This window comes from Phaseolus vulgaris, chromosome 6 (genome assembly GCF_051622355.1).
Source record: "Phaseolus vulgaris cultivar YP4 chromosome 6, ASM5162235v1, whole genome shotgun sequence".
NCBI classification, from domain to species: Eukaryota; Viridiplantae; Streptophyta; class Magnoliopsida; order Fabales; family Fabaceae; genus Phaseolus; species Phaseolus vulgaris.
In genome coordinates this window covers 19,500,446-19,521,765 of record NC_143503.1, presented here as the reverse complement: position 1 = coordinate 19,521,765, position 21,320 = coordinate 19,500,446, and the positions used below count along the sequence as shown (strand labels likewise).

The following is a 21,320-nucleotide window of genomic DNA, read 5'->3' as shown; positions in this document are numbered from 1 at the left end:
TACTTCAACCCCTTATTCTTCACAAGCAAAATTAACAAGCCAAAACTATTAACAAAATTTTCATAAGTTTGAAAAAAAAAATATTTTATCATTTATTTTATTATATTTCAAATCTAGTAATATAAAGTTAGTTTAGTTCTTAGTATCACATTAAAATTTTGATAAAAAATATTTATCATTTATTTTATTATATTTTAAATATAGTAATATAAAGTTAGTATAGTTCTTAGCATCACACCAAATTCTTGTGAATTTGATACTTTTACTTACTTTTAAAACTAGTGACAACAATGATAAGTAAAAAAAATCAATATAAATTCCAATTAGATTAGTTTTAGAATAGATTTTGAAGTATCAAATTAATATCAATCAAAAGATTAAGAAATTAACTAATATATAAATGATATTAAAAAATATTCAACAACTAATATTCAAGGATAATATGGTCGAACAAGGTCATTTGGTGTCTCCAAATCCAAGTGGAATGCATGAAGATCCTTGTTGTTGGTTGTGTGTGTGTCTAGAAGTAGTTCAATTTATTAATTCACTCCTTGTGATGATCAAAGGTTAAATGAATCTTAATCCATTTGAAAAAGATGTTTTCTAAAGAAAGTGAAAATTCAACCTGTTGAAATGTCGATTCAACCGGTTGTTTTACACTTAGTGGTTTTTCAAAAGGATTTGAATATCTTGATTTTGTTTGACTTTGTTGTCAGGTCAATTCAACCGGTTGATTCGTGATTTCAATCGATTGATTTTCTGAAAACCTTAACAGAATTTTGCTAAGCTGTGCAAATCTGTTTTATATGATTCAAACTGATTTTGGTTCTTGAATTAAATGCTTTGACCAACTGATTGGAGTATAAAAATGTTGTTTTACGCTCCTTGTCATTAACTAACTAAGAAAGATCAATCAAAATCAGTTTTCAAGATTTCAAAGAGCTTTTGGATCATTCTCAAGTGTGGAATATGATTCTCTGTATTCTCTGTACTTTAATATTTTATTGTACCCAGGTGTATTCTATTCCTTTCTTTCTTAATCACTGTAATTAATTGTGAGTTGGTGTTGTGCAGTTTCAGAGGTGTTCTGAAAATTGTGTTGATTGTCAAAGGTGGTGTGTGTTCTTGAAGGGTTTAAGATCATCACTTTAGTGTCATGTTTGTACTCAAGGTTTGATTACTTAGTGAATTCTCATTGGTTAGTTGAGGACTGGATGTAGTTTTTGGTTAAGAGTGAATTAGTATAAATATTATGTGTGAATTTCTATTTCCTTACACTCTTTAAATTGCTTTTTATAAACTGCTGGTATAAACAACCGGTTGTTTCACAAAAACAACAAGTTGATTTTCTGCAATCAAACTAAAAACAATTTTCTAATTGGTTGAACAGTTTTCTCATTGATTGATTCCTCATAGTCTTTCACTTTACCTTTTATACTTGCGAAAATCTTCCATAAACAATTCACTCCCCCTCTTGTTTAAGGTCTACAATTATAACGATTAGCATTAGGAGTTGGGTTCTTGAAAGTCATTCAAGTTTTCCATCCTTAAACCTTTTTCATGGCTGAAAAACTACCCTTTGGGGGAGGGTGCTTCAATAAACAGGTCACCTCTATTTTGTGGATTGAATTATCAGTTTTGGAAGGTCAAAATGAAAATCTTTGTGGAATCAATTGATAGAGGAATCTGGGATGCCATTGTAAATGGCCCTTTTGTTCCAAAATTTGGAAAAGATGATGTTTTCATAAAGAAACATTGGTCCCAATGGACTGATATTGAAATCAAAAGAGCTCAATTTGATTGTATTGCTACAAACATCATCACATCTGCCCTAAATTCTTATGAGTTTTTCAGGGTCTAACAATGTGTTTCAGCAAAAGAGATGCGGGACACTCTTTAGGTTACCCATGAAGGAACCACTTATGTGAAGAGAGCAAGAAAGCATGCTCTAATTCAGGAGTGTGAGATGTTCATAATGCTTAAAGGGGAGACCAATACTGATGTACAAAATATATTCACCTACATTGTAAACCATCTCATTAGCCTTGACAAGATCTTCAAAAGGGAGGAACTTAACATGAAGATCCTCAAATGCTTGGACAGATCTTGGCAACAAAGTCACTACTATCTTTGAATCCAAGGATTTGACAACCTTGACTACAGCCTCCTTGTCTGGTAAGCTAAGGGAGCATGAACTGAGATGAACCAACTGAATGATCAAGAGCATGAAGAGAAGCATGTGAGGAGCATTTCTTTGAAAGTTGTTGGTCATAGAGGTGGTCAAGAATTAAGTGAGAGTAGTGATGGAGAAACTCTAAACTTGCTTACCAAAAAATTCAGCAAGTTCTTGAAGAAGAACAACAACAATAACCAGTCTTCAAATAGGTATAACAGTAAGAAATTCAATGATTTTAATTCTAATAATTATACTTATTTTGGATGTGGTAAGAAAGGTTATATTAAGGCAGATTGTCCCAACAATGAAAGCAAGGAGAAAGGAGCAAACAAGAAATTTGAGAAGAAGGGAAAAGTTAAAAGAGCCTACATTGCTTGACAAGACAATGATGTTTCTTCCTCTAGCTCATCATCAAATGGAGATGAAGAGGCAAATATGTGCTTAATGAAAAAGGGAGAATCAGAAACAAGCAGTGTAAGTTCCAACACCTCAATAAACTTTGAAAATTATAGCCAACTTCTTGATGCTTTTAAGGAGACTCATGAAGAAGTTAATAGGCTGACTCTTTTGAACAACCGCTTGAAAGGCATGAATAATTGGTTGGAAAATAGAGTCAAGACATTGGAAGAAGAGTTGAATAATTCAAAAAATGATTTTGAAAATCTGGAAGTGATTTACAAAAACTCTTCTTGCAAATGTGACTTTAGCTATTGTGAAAATTGTGAATCACTTGAAAAGAAATTTCACTATCTTGTAAAAACTATGGATAAGTTTTCAAAAGGTCAATCAAACGTTGAAACTGTTCTTGCATCTCAAAAATGAGTTTTTGGCAAAGCTGGATTGGGTTTTAATTCAAACAGTAAAAACATATCAATTTCAAAGCCATTTTCTAACTTCTTTGAAAAATAACCGATTGATTTGTTGAAACAACTGGTTGTTTCGTGCTTTTACTGAATAAATAAGGGTCAATCTGTTAGATTTTGCATAGTAAGGAAAAAAAAAATTCCTAAAGGTATTTTAAAGTGTGTTCCTAAGAATTCCAATGATCCTAATGTTCCTGTTAATGCCCATGGACCCAAATTCACTAGGGGACCAAATCTTGTCTCTTGAATCTTTCTTGTAGGTACCCTTGAAAGCCAAGAATCAAATTGGTGTGAAGAATGAAGCCTCAAGGGAAAAGATCTAAAGTACGCTCTTATGTCTGCAGTTCAAAATTACACATAGCAGGATTCAAGTGATAATCTTGGCTCATGAGAAGTGGTTGGATAAAAGAGAAACTTCAACACCAGAGTTGTTGTGACTGCCGACTTCAATTGTCACATGGCTGTCGTGCTTTCTGCTGTCCACACAAAGTTTCCCTTTTTTAACAATTGTGTCAGGGGTCTAGCCATTCTTCCATAGTTATAAATGAACCTCCTATAGTAACCCGTGAGGCCCAAAAATTTTCTTAAAGCTTTCAAGGATTTGGGTACTGGCCACTGCAAGATGACTGAAATTTTTTTAGGATCCATTTGAACCCCCTATCCCGAAATGATGTGTCCCAAATACTGCACCTCCTGCTTGCAAAACACATTTCTTGTGATTTGCATAGAACTGGTTGTGTTGCAGAGTCTTTAGAACCTGCTCTAGGTGTGTCAAGTGTTCCTCCCAGGTTCGGCTGTAAATCAGAATATCATTAAAGAAAACCAAAACGAACTTCCTCAAATACAACTGTAATATGCCATTCATGGTGCACTAAAAAGTGGTTGGCGCATTAGTTAGTCCAAAAGGCATGCCAAGTGTTTCATAATGATCATGGTGAGTGCGAAAAGCAGTCTTATGTATATCTGATTCATGCATGCGGATCTAGTGATACCCCGCCCTAAGATCCACCTTGGAAAATAGTGTGCCCCATACAATTCGTCTAACAATTCTTCTATTAATGGAATAGGGAATTTATCCAGAATGGTCGCCTTACTCAAGACTTTATAGTCCACGCAAAATCTCGAGCTGCCATCCTTCTTCTTTATGAGGATCAGTGGACTCGAGTAGGGGCTATTACTTGGTCTGATTATCCCGATCTTCATCATTTCCTCCACCTGTTTTTCTATTTCCGTCTTCAGTAGATGGGGGTATTTGTATGGTCTTACATTTATAGGATTTCCCCCTGCTTTAATGGGAATTTTATGGTCAATTTCCCTGTTGGGAGGTAGTTGTTTGAGTTCTTCAAAAAACCCATTCATACTCCTTCAAAATCTCCTCCAAATCCGCTACTTCTGACAACGTCAAACTAGGGAGCTCCTGGTGAATCGAGGACTGATTTGGGCTTGACTAGTCAACGTTTTCCATCCCCCGTACAAAGGACACTGCCTCGACCTCCTTCCCTCTTTTTTAGTGCTTCCAGAGTTACCAACGTTCTAGCTAACCCGTGGTCTCCTCTAATGTGCACCTTTTTACCTTCCATGCAGAAATTCATGGTCAACTTCCTCCAATTTACTTTCACTTCCCCCAAAGTTGCCAACAACGCCGCCCCCAATATCTCGTCAACCCCCGTAACTCAAATAGGAAGAAGGTCTCCCTGACCATATAGTTTCCCAGTTGTACCTCTACCTCAAGACAACACCCGCTTACTATCTTTTTATGGTCATCCCTTAGCCTCACACTATACGTAGGTGTGTGTTCCACATGTAATCCCAATTGATTGACCAGTGTTGCGGAGATAAAGTTGTGACTAGCCCCACTATCAATTAACACCATTGTTGATCTACCCTTCACAGTCCCATGTAACTTCATGGTATGAGGTTATGTTAGTCCCCCAGCAGAAAAAAGGGATAAATCCATTTATTGATACTCCCTCTCCTCTTCTTCCTTGTCTACATTTTCCTCAATCTGCCCCAGCAACCCCTAATTCTCCTCCATTGGCCCTCCCTCATCTTCTGCACAAATAATTACCCTCAAATTCTTCTTTTGACAGCGATGCTCTGGATTGTACGCCCCTCCACAGTGGAAGCATCTTCCTTCTTCCCTTCGTCTCACATACTCTGAATAAAGGAGTGTCCTGGAACCCTTGTTCCTTGATCCTTCTCTTGGTCGAAACTCTCTGTTAGCGGAAGTAGTCTCCTTCCTCGCATTGCTAGCCACACTAGACGTCATCGCCCATTGTTTCCCCTATACAGTTCAGTACAACCTGTTATTCCCGAACACCCAAATGAAACCATACTTTTGTACCCATTGTTCCCCCCCTTTTCTTCCTTGAAAGCCTTTTCTACATCAAGAGCAATCTTCATTGCTCTCATCACCTCTTTTGGATCGTGAGGTTTGATCTGATTCTAAATCTTGGGGTGTAATCCAACGAAGAAATATTCAACAATTTCTCCTCCCCTCTCTATTGCGCCTGTGACACTAGCCCCTCAAATTCTCGAATGCATTCCTCCACTCTCCCATTCAGTTTGAGTTTGGCCAGCTTCTAAAAAATGGAACACCTCTCCTTTCCGCTAAACCTCCAGTTCAATGCCATGGAAAATTCTTCCCAATAATGGTTCTTGGAGTCTTTCTCCAAAAAGTGAACCACGAATTGACACTGCCCTCCATGCCGATAAAAGCTAGTTGCAACCTTTCTCGAACTGAGACACTCTACACTTGAAAAACTTCTCAGCTCTGGCGAACCATCCTACAGATCCGCACCCTCAAAACTAGGTAACTCCACCCTCCTAGTCTAGGGTTTCCAGTCCCCTTCCTCTTCCATATCTGATTTGTTCCTTTGTCTGGAGCGGTCTTCCCTTCTTTCTTGCCCATTCATCGAGCTTTCACCTCTATCGGGCACTTTATCTCCCTTCTTGAGGTCCCACAACAATTCTTTTATGTCCAAAATGCTCTCCTTTATCCCAATAATGTTTGTCTTCATCTCCACCATTAACCTCCTGATGACTCTCTACGGCAAGTGCACCGCGTTTGTCAGAAGTAATAATTATCCCTAAGGACGGATATCGATCCCACAAGGAACAGTGAATTATCAAGTACAATATTCGTTAAATATAACAACAGAACAATAAAAAGAGTTTTTGAAGTGATTGTGTTGGCAGTGATCAATAAGAAAACAAACAAAGAATTAGTTGCTTCAATTGGAAATATAGGGATTAGGTTTCATCTCTCTCACTCTCATGTGTTTTGATTAGCATGTTAATATTGAGTTCTTTGATTGAAATTGATGCCCGTAGAAAATACATTTATATCGATCCTCGCATATAAAATCCTTAAAAATGTTTCTTAAATATCGATCCCTCGCATATTTATAAAAGCAACTTAGAATCACACTTATACGTTAATGGCAATTAACATTTCAAGTCTATCCTTAGCACCCAAATATGTTAAGTATTGTTGTTCAGGTCCGAACCCTAAAAATACCTCCCGGTCAGATTTAAGATTCTCAATTTGTCACAGAAAGTTAAAAGTAAAACATCAATACTAATAATCAATCAAGAACTGAATATTAATATATAAGATATCACCTCAATACATAAGAGTTTGAGCAAACTCTCAATCCCAAAGGTAGAATTAGTCATGCATACTTCTACTAGCACCTTCCATTCTCCCAATTGGGTCACGATTCACTATATGGTGTTTTCCTCTCAATCTGGCACACTAGGGTTGAACCTCTAGCCCCTTATTTATCCTAATTTTCTAGGGTTAGGTGGCTTCCTATGTCACGCTAATGGGCTAAGTGATAAAACATAAGAAAGACTCAATCTTTCTTGCATCATTTTCCATTCTGGACCTTCCAGTTTTCTCTTTTTAGCTCAAATTATTCTCTTTTACTCTTAATCTTCAATCCTCCCTAAAAATCTACAATTAACACCAAATTTGAGAATAAAATGCTCTTATTCAAATAAAGCTCATAAAAAATGTAAAATGGTATAAATTCAAAAATTAAGAATTATTTTATATGTAAATTAACAATAAATCCTCATAAGTACTTATATTTAATATGAAATATTACTGAAATTAGACACATACATGTTCGTTGTTTGCTCTTTCTAACGCCACTATCCTCTATTTCATCCTCACTTCCTTTTCTTGAATTTTCTTTTGGATCCGACAAGTCAGACCCATTTGTTACAAAGCAAGAAAACACACCAGAGATAAACCAAGAGCATAGAAAAACTACTACATAACTACATGACCATTGTATTATTGCTACTACACTTTACACTCAAAACATCAAAAAAAAAAACTGATTATTCCTTTTTCACGAAACTTTTCCTATTTACAAAACTGTACTAAAAAAACGTAACCCTTTACTAACCCGGACCAACCCTGCCTAACAATTAACCGCTACCTTATTCTTTACCATTTATTCTTTACATTTTTCTTATAATATAGCTTCCAACTCCCTTCCTTATTTGTCCTAACATAATGACTCTGGTTTGCCACCAGAGGGCTTCTGAAATGGAAAATTGTAGACTTTCAGAATCATGGTTTTGCTTAGAGTGGAAGCCTTCAGTATGAGCAATGAACAAACACTGCTAATCAATGCACAGATACTTTGTACAGATAAAGGCATTCATCAATCCTAGGAACCACAATGAAGTTACTAAAACCTCACATTTGTAATGAATTTTGAAATTTTGAATATTGAAGCACTTTTACAAAGAAAAAATGTGAAAGACTGTGATTCATGGAAAAGGGGAAAAAGCTTGTTGAAAGACAAGTGAATTACAAAAATAAAAATCCTATTTTTTTTTGTTTTGTCTTTTGGAGTAAACCATTCCCCAGATGCCATCGGGATCGGCAATGAAGCCCAACGGCCGGTAGAATCCGAGAACGCGGGGCTCCGAATAAAGGGCAATATTGGAAATTCCTCTTCCCAGAAGCTCCTTCACCAGCCTCTCGATCACGGCCTTGCCGAGCCCGATGCCCTGGAACGACGGGTCCACCACCACGTCCCATATGATGGCGTTGAATACGCCGTCTCCGGTGGCCCTCGCGAACGCCACCGGCCGCTGCGTTCTCCTGTGCTCCACCCATAGCACCGCCTGCGTGTGCTCCAGCGCCAGGCGGATCTTCTCCGGGTCCCGACGTGGGAACCCAACCGCCACGAACACCGCGTTCAGCTCCTCCAGGTCCAGCCCCTCCACGCCGCGCCGCAACAAGAAGCCGCGCGACTCCAGCGCCGCGTCGGAGACCGAGAGCGGGTAGTCACCGCCGTAGGGGGAGGAGGACGCCACGGAGAGTTTTCGGGGAAGGGTTGGCACCCGGACTTGGCGGAAATTGAGACACCGTGGAAGAGGAACGGAGATGGCGCCACGTAACAACATCTTTTTATAGAAAGAATGAAAAAGTGCTTTGAATTTAATTTATGATGAAAATTTTGACTTTGAATTCTCTTCTTCTCTCTCAATTTTACTTTCAAACTAAATTCATTTTGATATTTTAAAATGGAAAAAAAAAATGATTCACTACACTATATATTTCATTTTTAATATATAAAACAATAATTAAAATAATTAGACAGTGTTTAGTTTTCAGTAAATTTTTATTAAACAGTAAATTAATGTTAACATGTAATTATTTTTAAAAGAAAACTTTTATTCTTTGTTTTTATATTAAACTTAATACTGATTATTTTTTAAATTAAAAAAACAAAAAAAATCTAGCTTAAATCATATTTTAAAACTATTCTAACTTGCTAAAATAATATGCTTTAATAATTTTCTATTTCTGTCTTGAATTTGTTTTTAAAAATCTTAGGGTAAATAAATAGATGAAAGTATATTAATTAATGTTTTTTGTTTTTAAAAAACGTATGGGTAAATTAATAGATGAAATTATATTTTTTATTTTATTTTTACCTTAAGTTCATTAAAATAAGATATCATTTTATTGGTAAATTATCATATTTGATATATTATTGTTTTGAAGAAAAAAAAGTTCGAAAATACACATTTGTTTTCTGTTTTTTATTTGAAGGATGTTTTGTTTCAATACGTTTCAAAAATCTTAAAAATAATGATGAAAGTGAAACTAGTATTTCTATAAAACAAATTATACAGCGGTTAATAATAATAATAATAATAATAATAATAATAATAATAATAATAATGATGATAATAATAAAATGATAATTATTATTATTATTTTATTTTTTTGCATTCTGATGGTGTGGCTGGTTTGTGGCTGAGAGAAAGCATTGGATAAGGTGGTTAGATGCGAGTTTTTGTTTTGTTGATTAAAGAGTGACTAACCAAAAAAATGAGAATGAAAAATACAAGAAAAAACGAAATAAGTAGAAATAGTTTTTGCATGGTGACAAAATTAAGTGTAAGATATTTTTCCTTTGATTTTGTTCACAGAATACAAGTGTGAGATATTTTTGTTCTTTACACCATTTCTCTTATCCACTCACATTCTCCAAACTCAACATTTCTTCAATTTATCATTGTTCAAGTTCAACCTATTGCACTCAACACCTCTAATAGCTGTTAGTTACTTACCTCAAACCATCCCAACCATTGAAAGATACTCAAAGCCATGGCATGTTCTCCTTCTCCAATATCTTCTTCATTCACATTTGCCAATCCATCATCACTTCCCAGGCCCAGAAACTCACTTTCTTCTTTTCTAAGCCCAAGAGCTATGGCCAAAGAGCTTTACTTAAACCATGATGGTTCAGCAACAAAGAAGTTGTTGGTAAGGATTAATAGTTTGTTTTGGTTCTTCACAAGATATGAGTGAATTGGTGTGTGATGGTGCAGGCAGGGGTGGACATGGTGGCTGAGCTGCTTGGTGTTACATTGGGTCCAAAGGGGAGGAATGTTGTGCTGCCAAATAAGTATGGACCACCCAAGATAGTAAATGATGGAGAAACTGTTCTCAAAGAGGTGTTTTTTTCTTTTGGGTGATTCATCATTAACCATGTGCTTCTTCTCTTTGATTGATGTTCTTTCTTTCATCGTTTTAAGGTTGTGGACAAGTGACAGATTTATGCATTGTTTGATTACTGTTTGGAAAAACAGTTCTTCATTTTCTAAAATATACAACAAGAGGTGGCTATAAGAAGATCATACTGTTTATATGTCATCCACAAACTTGAACAAGAGCATTGGAAGAAAACACAAGAAGAGAATGAGAAAACATTTCCCAGTTGTTTTCAAAATATTTGGTTTTTAAAAATAATTTTCAAAATATAATAGATGTTTGATGAGAAATTGATTGTTGAGCAGTAAATAATTGTTTTAAAAAAAAAATTAAAACAAAACAAAAAAAGTAAGAAGAAAATCAAACATGTACCTATTCTTTTTCCCAATTTGGTGGTGTTTTGCATGTTACTATTAATATGATTTTGTGATCAACTTCTCTTTGCTATGTTACTTAAGATTGAATTGGAAGATCCATTGGAAAATGTTGGTGTTAAATTGGTGAGACAAGCTGGTGCTAAAACCAATGACCTAGCTGGTGATGGCTCAACTACATCTGTTGTTCTTGCTCATGGCTTAATCAGAGAGGGGACAAAGGTAAACAAAACCACCTAAACATGAGTATCCTATTACATCAATCGGAACAAAATTATTACATGTTAGCACATATGAAAAGTTGACATGCATTGCTATATTAGAAATATACCTATGTTTTCAAATATGCAAATAAAATTGAAGAAAGATTAGTTTTTAGTCCATGCTTTTGTCACCATGTCAATAACTTCAAAGGGGTGTTCTTAACTCTGAGTTCTGAAGCTCCTTTTTTCTTTCTCTAGGTTATTGCTGCTGGAATGAATCCTGTTCAAATTGCTCGTGGGATTGAGAAGACAGCAACCGCACTTGTCTCTGAACTCAGTTTCATGTCTAGGGAGGTAAGATCAGTCCATTTCCTTATAAAAATTAAAACATCTGAATTGCTAAAATTTTGAGGATCATAATAAAATTATTTGGCTGTAGATGTTGATTTAATTATGATTTTTTCTTCGTGCCAATTGTTTCTATTATAGTTGCAAAGTCTAACAACATTGATTGTACTTGCAGGTTAAGGATCATGAACTTGCAGATGTTGCGGCAGTAAGTGCAGGGAATGATTATGCAGTTGGAAACATGATTTCTGAGGCACTGCATAAGGTAGGCAAAAGAGGAGTAGTGACAATTGAAACCGGGAAAAGTACTGAGAATAGTTTAGAGATTGTGGAGGGAATGCAGTTTGATCGCGGATATATGTCCCCATACTTTGTCAACAATAGAAGAAAGATGACAGTGGAACTCCACAATTGCAAGGTATCACAATTATTTTGGAGTTTGGAAGAACTTGTACAGTGTATAAAAGTGCTTATGATTATGAAATATTTAAAAGTATTTTAAGCTTGATTTAACAAGCTTCATGGTTGAGTTTATGATATCTTCTCTAACGTGGTAATCTTAATTAAATAATGATATGAGTAATAAAATATGTAATTAAGTTAAATAATTACATGATGCATAGTTATTTGGTTGCAGTTGCTTTTGGTGGACAAGAAAATCACAAACACGAAGGAGTTGATCAACATACTAAACAATTCTGCAAAAGAAAAGTACCCAATTGTGATAGTTGCAGAGGACATTGAGCAAGAAGCTCTAGCTCCTGTCATCAAAAATAAACTTCGAGGGGCGCTTAAGGTAGCTGCCATTAAGGCTCCAGCCTTTGGTGAACGCAAGACTCACTGCTTGGAAGACATTGCCATCTTGACTGGAGGTAGAACATCCAATACTTCGACTTATAAGCTTCAATATGTTTTGCTTCTTCATATGTTTAGACAACAAGAAACTAAAACTTCTATTAGGTGGAAGTTCCATTTTTACATGCATAGTCTTCACTTATAGTTCATTCTGTAACTATGAAATGTCCTTAAGATGGTATTATCATCTGATAAGACCAACAAAACAAACTCTCACGTAATAAGATCAACAAACTCTCACTACAAATAAACTTTAAATGACTTTGATATCATATTAAAAAGTAGACTTTAAACTTAACTCAATTTTACTTTATCACTAGTCGATCTGGAATCTCCCAACAAAAACATGTTTTTCATAATTCATATGCTGTTTTTCAGGTACTGTAATAAGAGAAGATATGGGTTTCACCCTAGAAAAGGCAACCAAGGATGTTCTGGGTTCTGCTACAAAGGTAGTCATAACAAAGAATTCTACCTTAATAGTTACTGATGGGAGTACAAGATCAGTTGTGGAGAAGAGGGTTAATCAACTGAAGAGGCTCGTTGAGGTGCATATAGAACTTTCAAAACCATCCCATCTCACACTTCACCAATGCTAAATGTTTAAAGTACCATGATATATGATTAACATATTCTGTGAGAATCTATACATCTATTTCATATTTCACAGAATACAGTGGATAAATTTCCAAAAAAGATATTGAATGAAAGGATAGCAAGATTATCAGGGAGCATTGCCATTATTCAGGTATCATAAATTTCATCTTATTTTGTTTGGAGATTTTGGAATTTAAGAATTCTGTTTCCATGAAGATAGTTCATATACCTTTTAGCAACTTGAATACAAATCATAGGTAGGAGCACAAACACAAGTAGAGTTGAAGGATAAACAACTAAGAATAGAAGATGCTTTAAACGCAACCAAGGTATTTCCTTTTCATGACTGTAATAACAAGTTGATTTTCCACCATTTATATGCTTAACCTTCTTAGTTGGAACATGGCAGGCTGCAATAGATGAAGGTGTAGTAGTTGGAGGTGGTTGTAGCCTTTTAAGACTATCCAAAAAGGTGGATGCTATAAAAGTGCTTCTAGACAATGAAGAACAAAAGGTTTCATTCCATTCCACTATGTTTTATGTATCATGTTTGAAGTTTATACTTTAACCAAGATCATGTTTTAAATATCCATGCACCAATACTTCAATTTGTGTCATGTTTTTGTTCATAGTTTTATCTTTTTATTGGCTGTTTAAGATATAGAAAACTTATTTGTGTATTATGGACAGATTGGAGCTGAAATCTTCAGAAGAGCTTTAAGCTATCCTGCAAAAATGATAGCCAAAAATGCTGGTGTAAATGGCAATGTTGTCATAAATAAGGTTGAAAAACTATTTCTATAAGATATTGTTAATAAACAAAAAACATTGCATAAAAGAAGTAGAAAAGAGCAAAACTGATCACTTGATACATCAATTTTGCACTTAGATTTTTCATGCTTTGTAATTTTACAAGAAGAAAAATGGTGGAAAAGCTATAAAACTCCTAAAGCTAAATAAAGTTGTTTTTCCAATTCATTGCAGCTTTCATGACCCCATGAAAAATATTTAATATAAATTCCAAAAGTTTCAAAAACTTGGTTTCCTTTTCTTCCTCTTCCTCAAATTTTTCCTCAAAATTTTTTTTGTTGAGGTTCATTTGAATCAATCTTAAAAATTTGAATACCTACTCAAGTGATATCTTTTTTTTTTTCCAAAATCTTCATCTTTCATAAAAATATAATGTATTTTTTTTCCATTCTATTGGAAAAAATTTATCTTTATTTTGATTTTGATGGATACAAACTCACACTTTGGAAGGGTCAAATATGCTGCAACTCAAATTTTCAAAACTAAAATGAATAATTCTTTTCTAACAGTTGTCCCATGTTCAACCAGCTTTGATTTATCAATTAAAAAAATTCAATTATCAACAATTTTAATTACCCAAAAGATTTTTTTTTTTTCAGATTTTAGTTTATTAAATAATATATTCAATAAAATGAAAACTTGAGGCAACTTATGTTTTGCAGGTTTTATTGGAAGATAACATGAATTTTGGTTACAATGCTGCTAAGGACTGTTATGAGGATCTCATGAAGGCTAGGATTATGGATCCAACAAAGGTGTGATCATTTTGATGATACCTTTTACATATGGAGATTTTATATCTAGGAATCTACAAAATAAATGTTTGAGTAAAGGTCAAATTAAATTATCAAAACAAAATTTCAATTCTAATTAGAGAAAAGTATAAAAAAAATTTAAAAAACTTCATTTAATGTGCAACCAATCAATATAATGTTTGTTTATCTTGTGTTCCAATACACAATAAAGTTTAAATATATATATATATATATATATATATTAAATTTTAACTAATTTGTTTTCAAATATTTTTTTTTGGGAAAAAAGTAAGTTTATAGCATTATTTTTTTAATAAAATACTCAATTTCCATAAAATATAAAAGTTTATTTTAATATTAAATAATATTTAGTAATTTAAAAATGTAGTTAGTAGTATTTTATGTTGGCCAAAGTTCAGCATAAAGTTATTTCAAGATTATGAAGAAAAGAAATATAAATGTGAAAGATAAAAGAACTTCAAGAATTTCAAATTCTAATATTGCACTTGACTCCTTTAAAGTAATACTAAATTATATTTGTATACATGTAAATTTAAAATATAAATTTAACTCCTTTGTATTTTTAATAAAATCACACGCTTCTCATAATTTTTAAAAAATAAACATTCACCTCTTTCATTCTTCCATAACAAATTACTCTCATCTTTATAAAACGACAAACACTTCGCTTATTTTATTTAAAACTTTTTTATAAAAGATTCTTTACTTTTTACGTTTTAAAATTTTAATTTTTAATTCTCATAATTTTTTATTTATGTTTTAATAAATATGATATTTTAAAATAAAATAAGTAATTCAATTTAACATATAAGAAATGAATATCGTTTACTGAACATATTTATTTAAAAATTAAAGGAGTTATGGATGTATTTTACTAAGAATATAAAAAAAGGTAAATATTAATTTTACAATTTAAAATTATATGAATATTATTTAATATAATATCAAGAAATTCGGTACGATTTTCATATTTATTTATTTTAATTAGAATTTTTAATAATTTTATTATTTTATTGAAAATGATTTAACTATTTTCTTATCCCTAAATTTTGCCACCATTTTAGCTTTTACTCTTTCTAAAAAATATATATCACACTGCACTTACAGCACCGTGAAGTTTCTATCTAGTGTTTGCACCAGGGATCAAAACTTGATTTGTATGCTTCTGCGGAAACTAAAACCTAAAGTTTTCTTGAGTAAGAACTAAAATTTAAAACAAAAACAACTATACAAACTAAATAAAGTATCTAATAACAGATGAAAAACAAAATGGAGCAAAAGCAGGAATGTGAATTAGTGAAAACCATGAAGAACCATGCTAATTTGGCAGTGGAGGTGCACTGAGATTAGCACACAATGACCAACTCTGTCATATCATCTTGAAAATTGGTGCAGGTAGTTAGATGTTGTATAGAACATTCAGCTTCTGTGGCCAAGTCATTTCTCACATCTCATGCTGTTGTGATTGAGCATAAGGTATTGCAGCCCATAACATTGCCCTCAAGAAAGGCCATGGCTACCCCAGATCTTGGTATATCAAAAGATCGTTCCTTTTCAAAAGGTCCTCCTATGTCAAAAGGTCTTGCTGTGGCAAAAGATCTTGCTATGTCAAAAGGTCATTTCATCATTTCATTATGTTTACTTCCTCTGCTACAATGTTTTCCCCTGTCGGTAGTAATGACTGTGTTGAAATTTGGTGACTCAGGTTTGGTACTAAAGGGCTTCTGAAATGGAAAATTCTAGACTTTCAGAATCAGTGTGTCTGCTTAGAGTGGAAGCCTTCAGTGTGAGCAATGAAGAAACACTGCAAAACAATGCACAGATACTTTGTACAGATAGAGGCATTCATCAATCCTAGGAACCACAATGAAGTTACTAAAACCTCACATTTGTAATGAATTTTGAAATTTTGAATATTGAAGCACTTTTACAAAGAAAAAATGTGAAGACTGTGGTACATGGAAAAGGGGAAAAAGTGAATTACAAAAATAAAAATCCTATTTTTTTTTGTTTTGTCTTTTGGAGTAAACCATTCCCCGGATGCCATCGGGATCGGCGATGAAGCCCAACGGCCGGTAGAATCCGAGAACGCGGGGCTCCGAATAAAGGGCAATATTGGAAATTCCTCTTCCCAGAAGCTCCTTCACCAGCCTCTCAATCACGGCCTTTCCGAGCCCGATGCCCTGGAACGACGGGTCCACCACCACGTCCCATATGATGGCGTTGAATACGCCGTCTCCGGTGGCCCTCGCGAACGCCACCGGCCGCTGCGTTCTCCTGTGCTCCACCCATAGCACCGCCTGCGTGTGCTCCAGCGCCAAGCGGATCTTCTCCGGGTCGCGACGTGGGAACCCAACCGCCACGAACACCGCGTTCAACTCCTCCAGGTCCAGCCCCTCCGCGCCGCGCCGCAACAAGAAGCCGCGCGACTCCAGCGCCGTGTCGGAGACCGAGAGCGGGTAGTCGCCGCCGTAGGGGGAGGCGGACGCGACGGAGAGTTTTCGGGGAAGGGTTGGCACCCGGACTTGGCCGAAATTGAGACACCGTGGAAGAGGAGCGGAGATGGCGCCACGTAACAACATCTTTTTATAGAAAGAATAAAAAAGTGCTTTGAATTTAATTTATAATGAAAATTTTGACTTTGAATTCTCTTCTTCTCTCTCTATTTTACTTTCAAAATAAATTCATTTTGATATTTTAAAATGGATAAAACATTTATTCACTACACTGATATATTTCATTTTTAATATATAAAACAATAATTAAAATAATTAGACAGTGTTTAGTTTTCACTAAATGTTTATTAAATAGAACATTAATGTTAACATGTAATTATTTTTAAAACAAATCTTTTATTCTTTGTTTTTTATATTAAACTTAATACTAATTCTTTTTAAAATTAAAAAACAATAAAAGCTCATTTGAAGGATTTTTTGTTTCAATACGTTTCAAAAATCTTAAAAATAATGATGACGGAGAAACTAGTACTTCTATAAAACAAATAATAATACAGCGGTTGGTATTTTATAATAATAATAATAATAATAATTTATTATTATTACTATTATTATTATTATTATTATTATTATTATTATTATTATTATTATTATTTTATTTTATTGGATTCTTATGGTGTGGCTGGTTTTGCTGGTTTGTGGCTGAGAGAAAGCATTTATGGATAAGGTGGTTAGATGAGAGTTTTTGTTATTGAGTAAAGAGACAAATAAAAAAGAAAATAAATACCAATGGTACGAAATAAACATGAGGGAGAGAAAGAGAATTATTGAAGAAACATTTTTGTGAGTTCTTTTTATGATTTTAGTCATAAAAACTTAGGTGAGTTTTGTACCTATATGGATATTGAGGACTGAGTAATGTTGATCCACGACGATATAAGGTGTCTGCTTTACTCTTAATTGTCTTGTTCTTCAAGTCTCCTTCTTCTCCGCGTGCCTCGGTCGGCCAGTGGGGGTACCTGCAATTGTGCTCCGACGCTCAAGTCAGCGATCTTTCTCAATGAGAATTTTCTGATCATGTAAAAAACGTACCTTTTTTCCTTCCAGAAGTTCCTTTAATGGGTTGACCTGGGCCTGGGCCATCTGGGTTAGGCAGTTGATGGTTAGAGACATGTTTAGTGATTCTTGGGTCGTGCTTGATGGTGTCCTGAAAATTAGGGGAGTGGTCCAGAGGACGTGCTTCGACTTAGTCAATGGTCATCGTAATCGCTTTCCACTTCACGCGAAATAATCGTAGTGGATTTGATTAGATTTAATTAGGTTTACTCGACGTAAACCACTAGGTCGTTCGGTGCCTACCGGTACAATTAGGTTTACTCGATGTAAACCACTCGGTCGTTCGGTGCCTACCGGTACACTAGCCCCCCAGGCTCGAGGGCGTGGATGACCGAAGAGTCGTATAAGATGCACGAAACTTTTGGGTTGGTGCTCGCTAGCTGGCATTATTAAATGCGTGGCAGAGATGTGACGCATGGCAGGGTCGCGACTTCGAGGGGCTGTCCCATCGTGATGCTTTCAACGGCGAGGATCTCGTGTCGTTTCATTTGCCGAATGCGCTTAGCCGTTGGATTGGGTTTGATCTGACGGTGCTGGACGAGTGTTGGGGTTTTCTTCTCTCACTTCTCGCCCTATAAATACTGCTTCATTTGAACTTTTGAGGGTTTTTGAATTTCACTTGCTCTGAGTTTCACATTGCTTGTTTCGATCGCCGAGTGCTGAGTTTGTTGTCCGTGTCATTTTCTTCATTCAAGGTTAGTCATGCCTTCTTCTGTAGAGTCTTCGAATGTTGTAGATTCGTCGATGACCCGTACTGCTTCTAGTGGTGCGAGTCAGTCGTCGGACGGCCCAAGCTATGATTGGGTTGATCCGTCTGTCCTTCAGATCCCTAGTAAAATGAAGTCTTCGGACGACTTAGATGGCTTTCTTGCTGTTCATAAGAATTTTCTAGCACTAGATTGTCCGACTGAGGCGCTGAGTGTTGATATATGTGGTGTGACCGACCGTGTCTGTCACGGTCGGGAGAATGCTCCTCACGACTTTTTCTTTGTGTATAGTACTTTCTTTTCCCATTTGCATATAAGTTTCCCTTTCGATGACTTCACTATGAGCGTTCTTAAGATTTTGAATGTTGCACCGACCCAGTTGCACCCTAATTCGTGGGCCATTTTACAAGCCTTTCGAATTATCTGCAAAATATTTGGCCTCACGCCGACCGCCGAATCATTTTTATACTACTACAACACCTACCTGAGTACCCCAGTAGGTTGGTTGTCATTGTCTAGTCGTCCGGGGAATGTACGTTTTGCCGCTTTTACTACTTCTTATAAAAATTTTAAGGACTACTTTTTTAAAGTGTTTGTTGAACCGGACGGTCGGGACCTATTTTATAATGCCGATGGGAGCACAAAATTTCCATTCCATTGGACGGAGAAACCCACCTCCCTTGACCATCGGTTTTGGGAATCTTTGTCTCCCATCGACCAAGAAATTTTGATGGTTGTGAATCAACTACCGTGTAGACTTCCTACACGGGAACTGATAGCCCTTTACGGGTCGTCCAAGCAATGGGCGGACCTAAATGGTGAGCTCTTTCTTCTTTCGATCGTTCAATTAGCCGCGTAGTGTTTCTTACCTTCGTGTTTATTTTGCAGATATTGTTGTGAGCATGAATCCAAGTTTGAAAAAATACATGAACAGTTTGAAAAGGCAGGCAAACAAAAGCAAGATAGCCACCATCGCTGGGATTGTGCCACGGCCGATCGAGCAGGAGGTTGTTCCGGTCGAAGTTGTGGCCGCTCCCGTTCAAGGTAAGAAAAGGGGGCGACCGGCGAAGGCACCCCGCATTGACGTTCGATCTTCGTCGGGCAGTCCTACTAGTATGTTGGGGTCATCCGTCAGGGTGGCCCCTACCATGCAATATGACTTGCGCCCCGAGGATGAGGATACCCTAGCAGCCATCCCCACCTTGGATCTAATTGAAGAAATGGTTGAGCTGCAGTGTCGTGCGGCCGTGGTAGGTAGGGCCATCGGGGATGAGTTAAAGAGAGTGAAGACGGTGTCGATTCCCAAATTGAAGTCGCAACTTAGTGAATCGACCGTTTCATTGAAGGATGCTCTGAAGGCTGTGGACGAGGCCCGGAACGATGCTCGGTTGGCTAGGGAAGAGCAAGAGACCTTGAGGGTTACACTGAATGAGGTCACGGCCGGACGAGCCGAAGCTATTAAAGAACAAGAAAAATTAGCTACTGAGAAGGAATCTCTCCTTGCCCAAGTTGAACAACTACAAGGGTTCATGCTAAGCATTAATGAACAATCCTTCAGACAAGGCGTCCGTCAGGTTGCCTTTTTCCATGGGGTACCGTCTGACGACGAGCGGTATGACTCGAACATGGATGTTGTGGATGGCCGTCTGATGCCTCTCGGGGATGAGGAGGCCGAAGAGAATGATCAAACCATCCATCCTGTAGCTGAGACGTCTCGTGGAAATGACACTATACAGCCGGAGGAGTCGGTGCAACCGGATGATACCCTTGACATCGTTTGACATTTCCATTACCTGAGCCCGGGGTGTGGGCTAAAGACAATTTTACTGCTTTGTGATGTGTTTCGAACCATTTTACCTTTTGTTATCGAATTTGTTTTTATGCTCCTTTTAACACGCGGATTATGACCGAACGATTGGTTGGCGGGTACTTTGATGAAGAATTTGGTGAGTGACATGGTTAATGATAACACTGATGGTGTTTCGTATATTAATCGGACCGAACGAACGGTTAATAGATTATTAACTTCTGACTAATGATTACTTGGTTATATATTCCGCCCGGAAGAAACGGTTAATTAATAATAACCGAAATATTAATTTCTGACCAAAATTGGTAGATAACGTTAGTTATATGTGCTGACCGAAAGAACGGTTAATTAATTCAGATAACGTTTTAAGTTATAATTCAGATACCCTTAGTTATATGTGCTGACCGTATGAACGGTTAATTAATTCAGATAACGCTGACCGTATGAATGGTTAATTAATTCAGATAACGTTTAAGTTATAATTCATATAACCTTAGTTATATGTGCTGACCGAATGAACGGTTAATTGATTCAGATAACGTTTAAGTTATAATTCAGATAACCTTAGTTATATGTGCTGACCGAATGAACGGTTAATTGATTCGGATAACGTTTAAGTTATAATTCAGATAACCTTAGTTATATGTGCTGACCGAATGAACGGTTAATTAATTCGGATAACGTTTAAGTTATAATTCAGATAACCTTAGTTATATGTGCTGACCGAATGAACGGTTAATTGATTCGGATAACGTTTAAGTTATAATTCAGATAACCTTAGTTATATGTGCCGACCGAATGAACGGTTGATTAATAATCTAAATATTAATTTCTGACCAAGGTTGGTAATTTAAAGTGCCTCGTTAAAACCTTCTCGGCAGAAAACCCTCCTTAGGGATAAAACAACCGAGCGAGGAAAGAGTGCACTAAATTCATTCATCAACTGTAATAGAATTTGAGATGCGTGGCATTCCACGTTCTCGGTATAGATTTTCCTGACAAATATTCTAAGTAATATGCTCCTCCTGTTGCTGCGTCGGAAATGCGGAATGGTCCTTCCCAGTTACTTGAAAACTTTTTGTCGTCCTTCCGAGCGTCGCTGCGCATGCGCCAAACTAAGTCTCCCTTCTGATAGCTTCGTGGCTTCACTTTCGAGTTATACCTTCGTGCTGCTCGTATTTTGCATGCTTCTTCTCTTA

At 36.1% G+C, this 21,320-nt stretch overlaps 3 protein-coding genes across 5 annotated transcripts; 1 reads left to right on the top strand and 2 right to left on the bottom strand.

The window, feature by feature from the left end:
* Nucleotides 1-7,758: 7,758 nt before the first annotated feature.
* LOC137831150 (GCN5-related N-acetyltransferase 1, chloroplastic) lies at nucleotides 7,759-8,495 on the bottom strand. The gene has a single exon (XM_068638708.2). The coding sequence runs from the start codon at nucleotides 8,467-8,469 to the stop codon at nucleotides 7,885-7,887; it is 585 nt and encodes a 194-aa protein (XP_068494809.2). The 5' UTR covers nucleotides 8,470-8,495; the 3' UTR covers nucleotides 7,759-7,884.
* A 973-nt stretch (nucleotides 8,496-9,468) lies between these two features.
* LOC137831148 (ruBisCO large subunit-binding protein subunit beta, chloroplastic) lies at nucleotides 9,469-16,642 on the top strand. 3 transcript variants are annotated; one of them, XM_068638704.2, is made up of 14 exons: nucleotides 9,469-9,841; nucleotides 9,907-10,032; nucleotides 10,528-10,665; nucleotides 10,905-11,000; nucleotides 11,170-11,412; nucleotides 11,632-11,866; nucleotides 12,228-12,397; nucleotides 12,520-12,597; nucleotides 12,704-12,775; nucleotides 12,856-12,960; nucleotides 13,137-13,229; nucleotides 13,919-14,011; nucleotides 15,428-15,647; nucleotides 15,738-16,642. In XM_068638704.2, the coding sequence occupies exons 1-14, from the start codon at nucleotides 9,683-9,685 to the stop codon at nucleotides 15,758-15,760; spliced, it is 1,851 nt and encodes a 616-aa protein (XP_068494805.1). In that variant the 5' UTR covers nucleotides 9,469-9,682; the 3' UTR covers nucleotides 15,761-16,642. The 3 variants fall into 3 exon arrangements, 2 of the variants coding, with proteins under 2 accessions (XP_068494805.1, XP_090159108.1); XR_016521294.1 differs by having other exon boundaries at nucleotides 9,546-9,841; nucleotides 12,683-12,775; nucleotides 15,738-16,045; XM_090302982.1 differs by lacking the exon at nucleotides 9,469-9,841 and having other exon boundaries at nucleotides 9,907-10,049.
* Nucleotides 15,921-16,614, bottom strand: LOC137831149 (GCN5-related N-acetyltransferase 1, chloroplastic). The gene has a single exon (XM_068638707.2). It carries the CDS (start codon nucleotides 16,612-16,614, stop codon nucleotides 16,030-16,032), a length of 585 nt encoding a protein of 194 aa, XP_068494808.1. The 3' UTR covers nucleotides 15,921-16,029.
* Nucleotides 16,643-21,320: the final 4,678 nt, after the last annotated feature.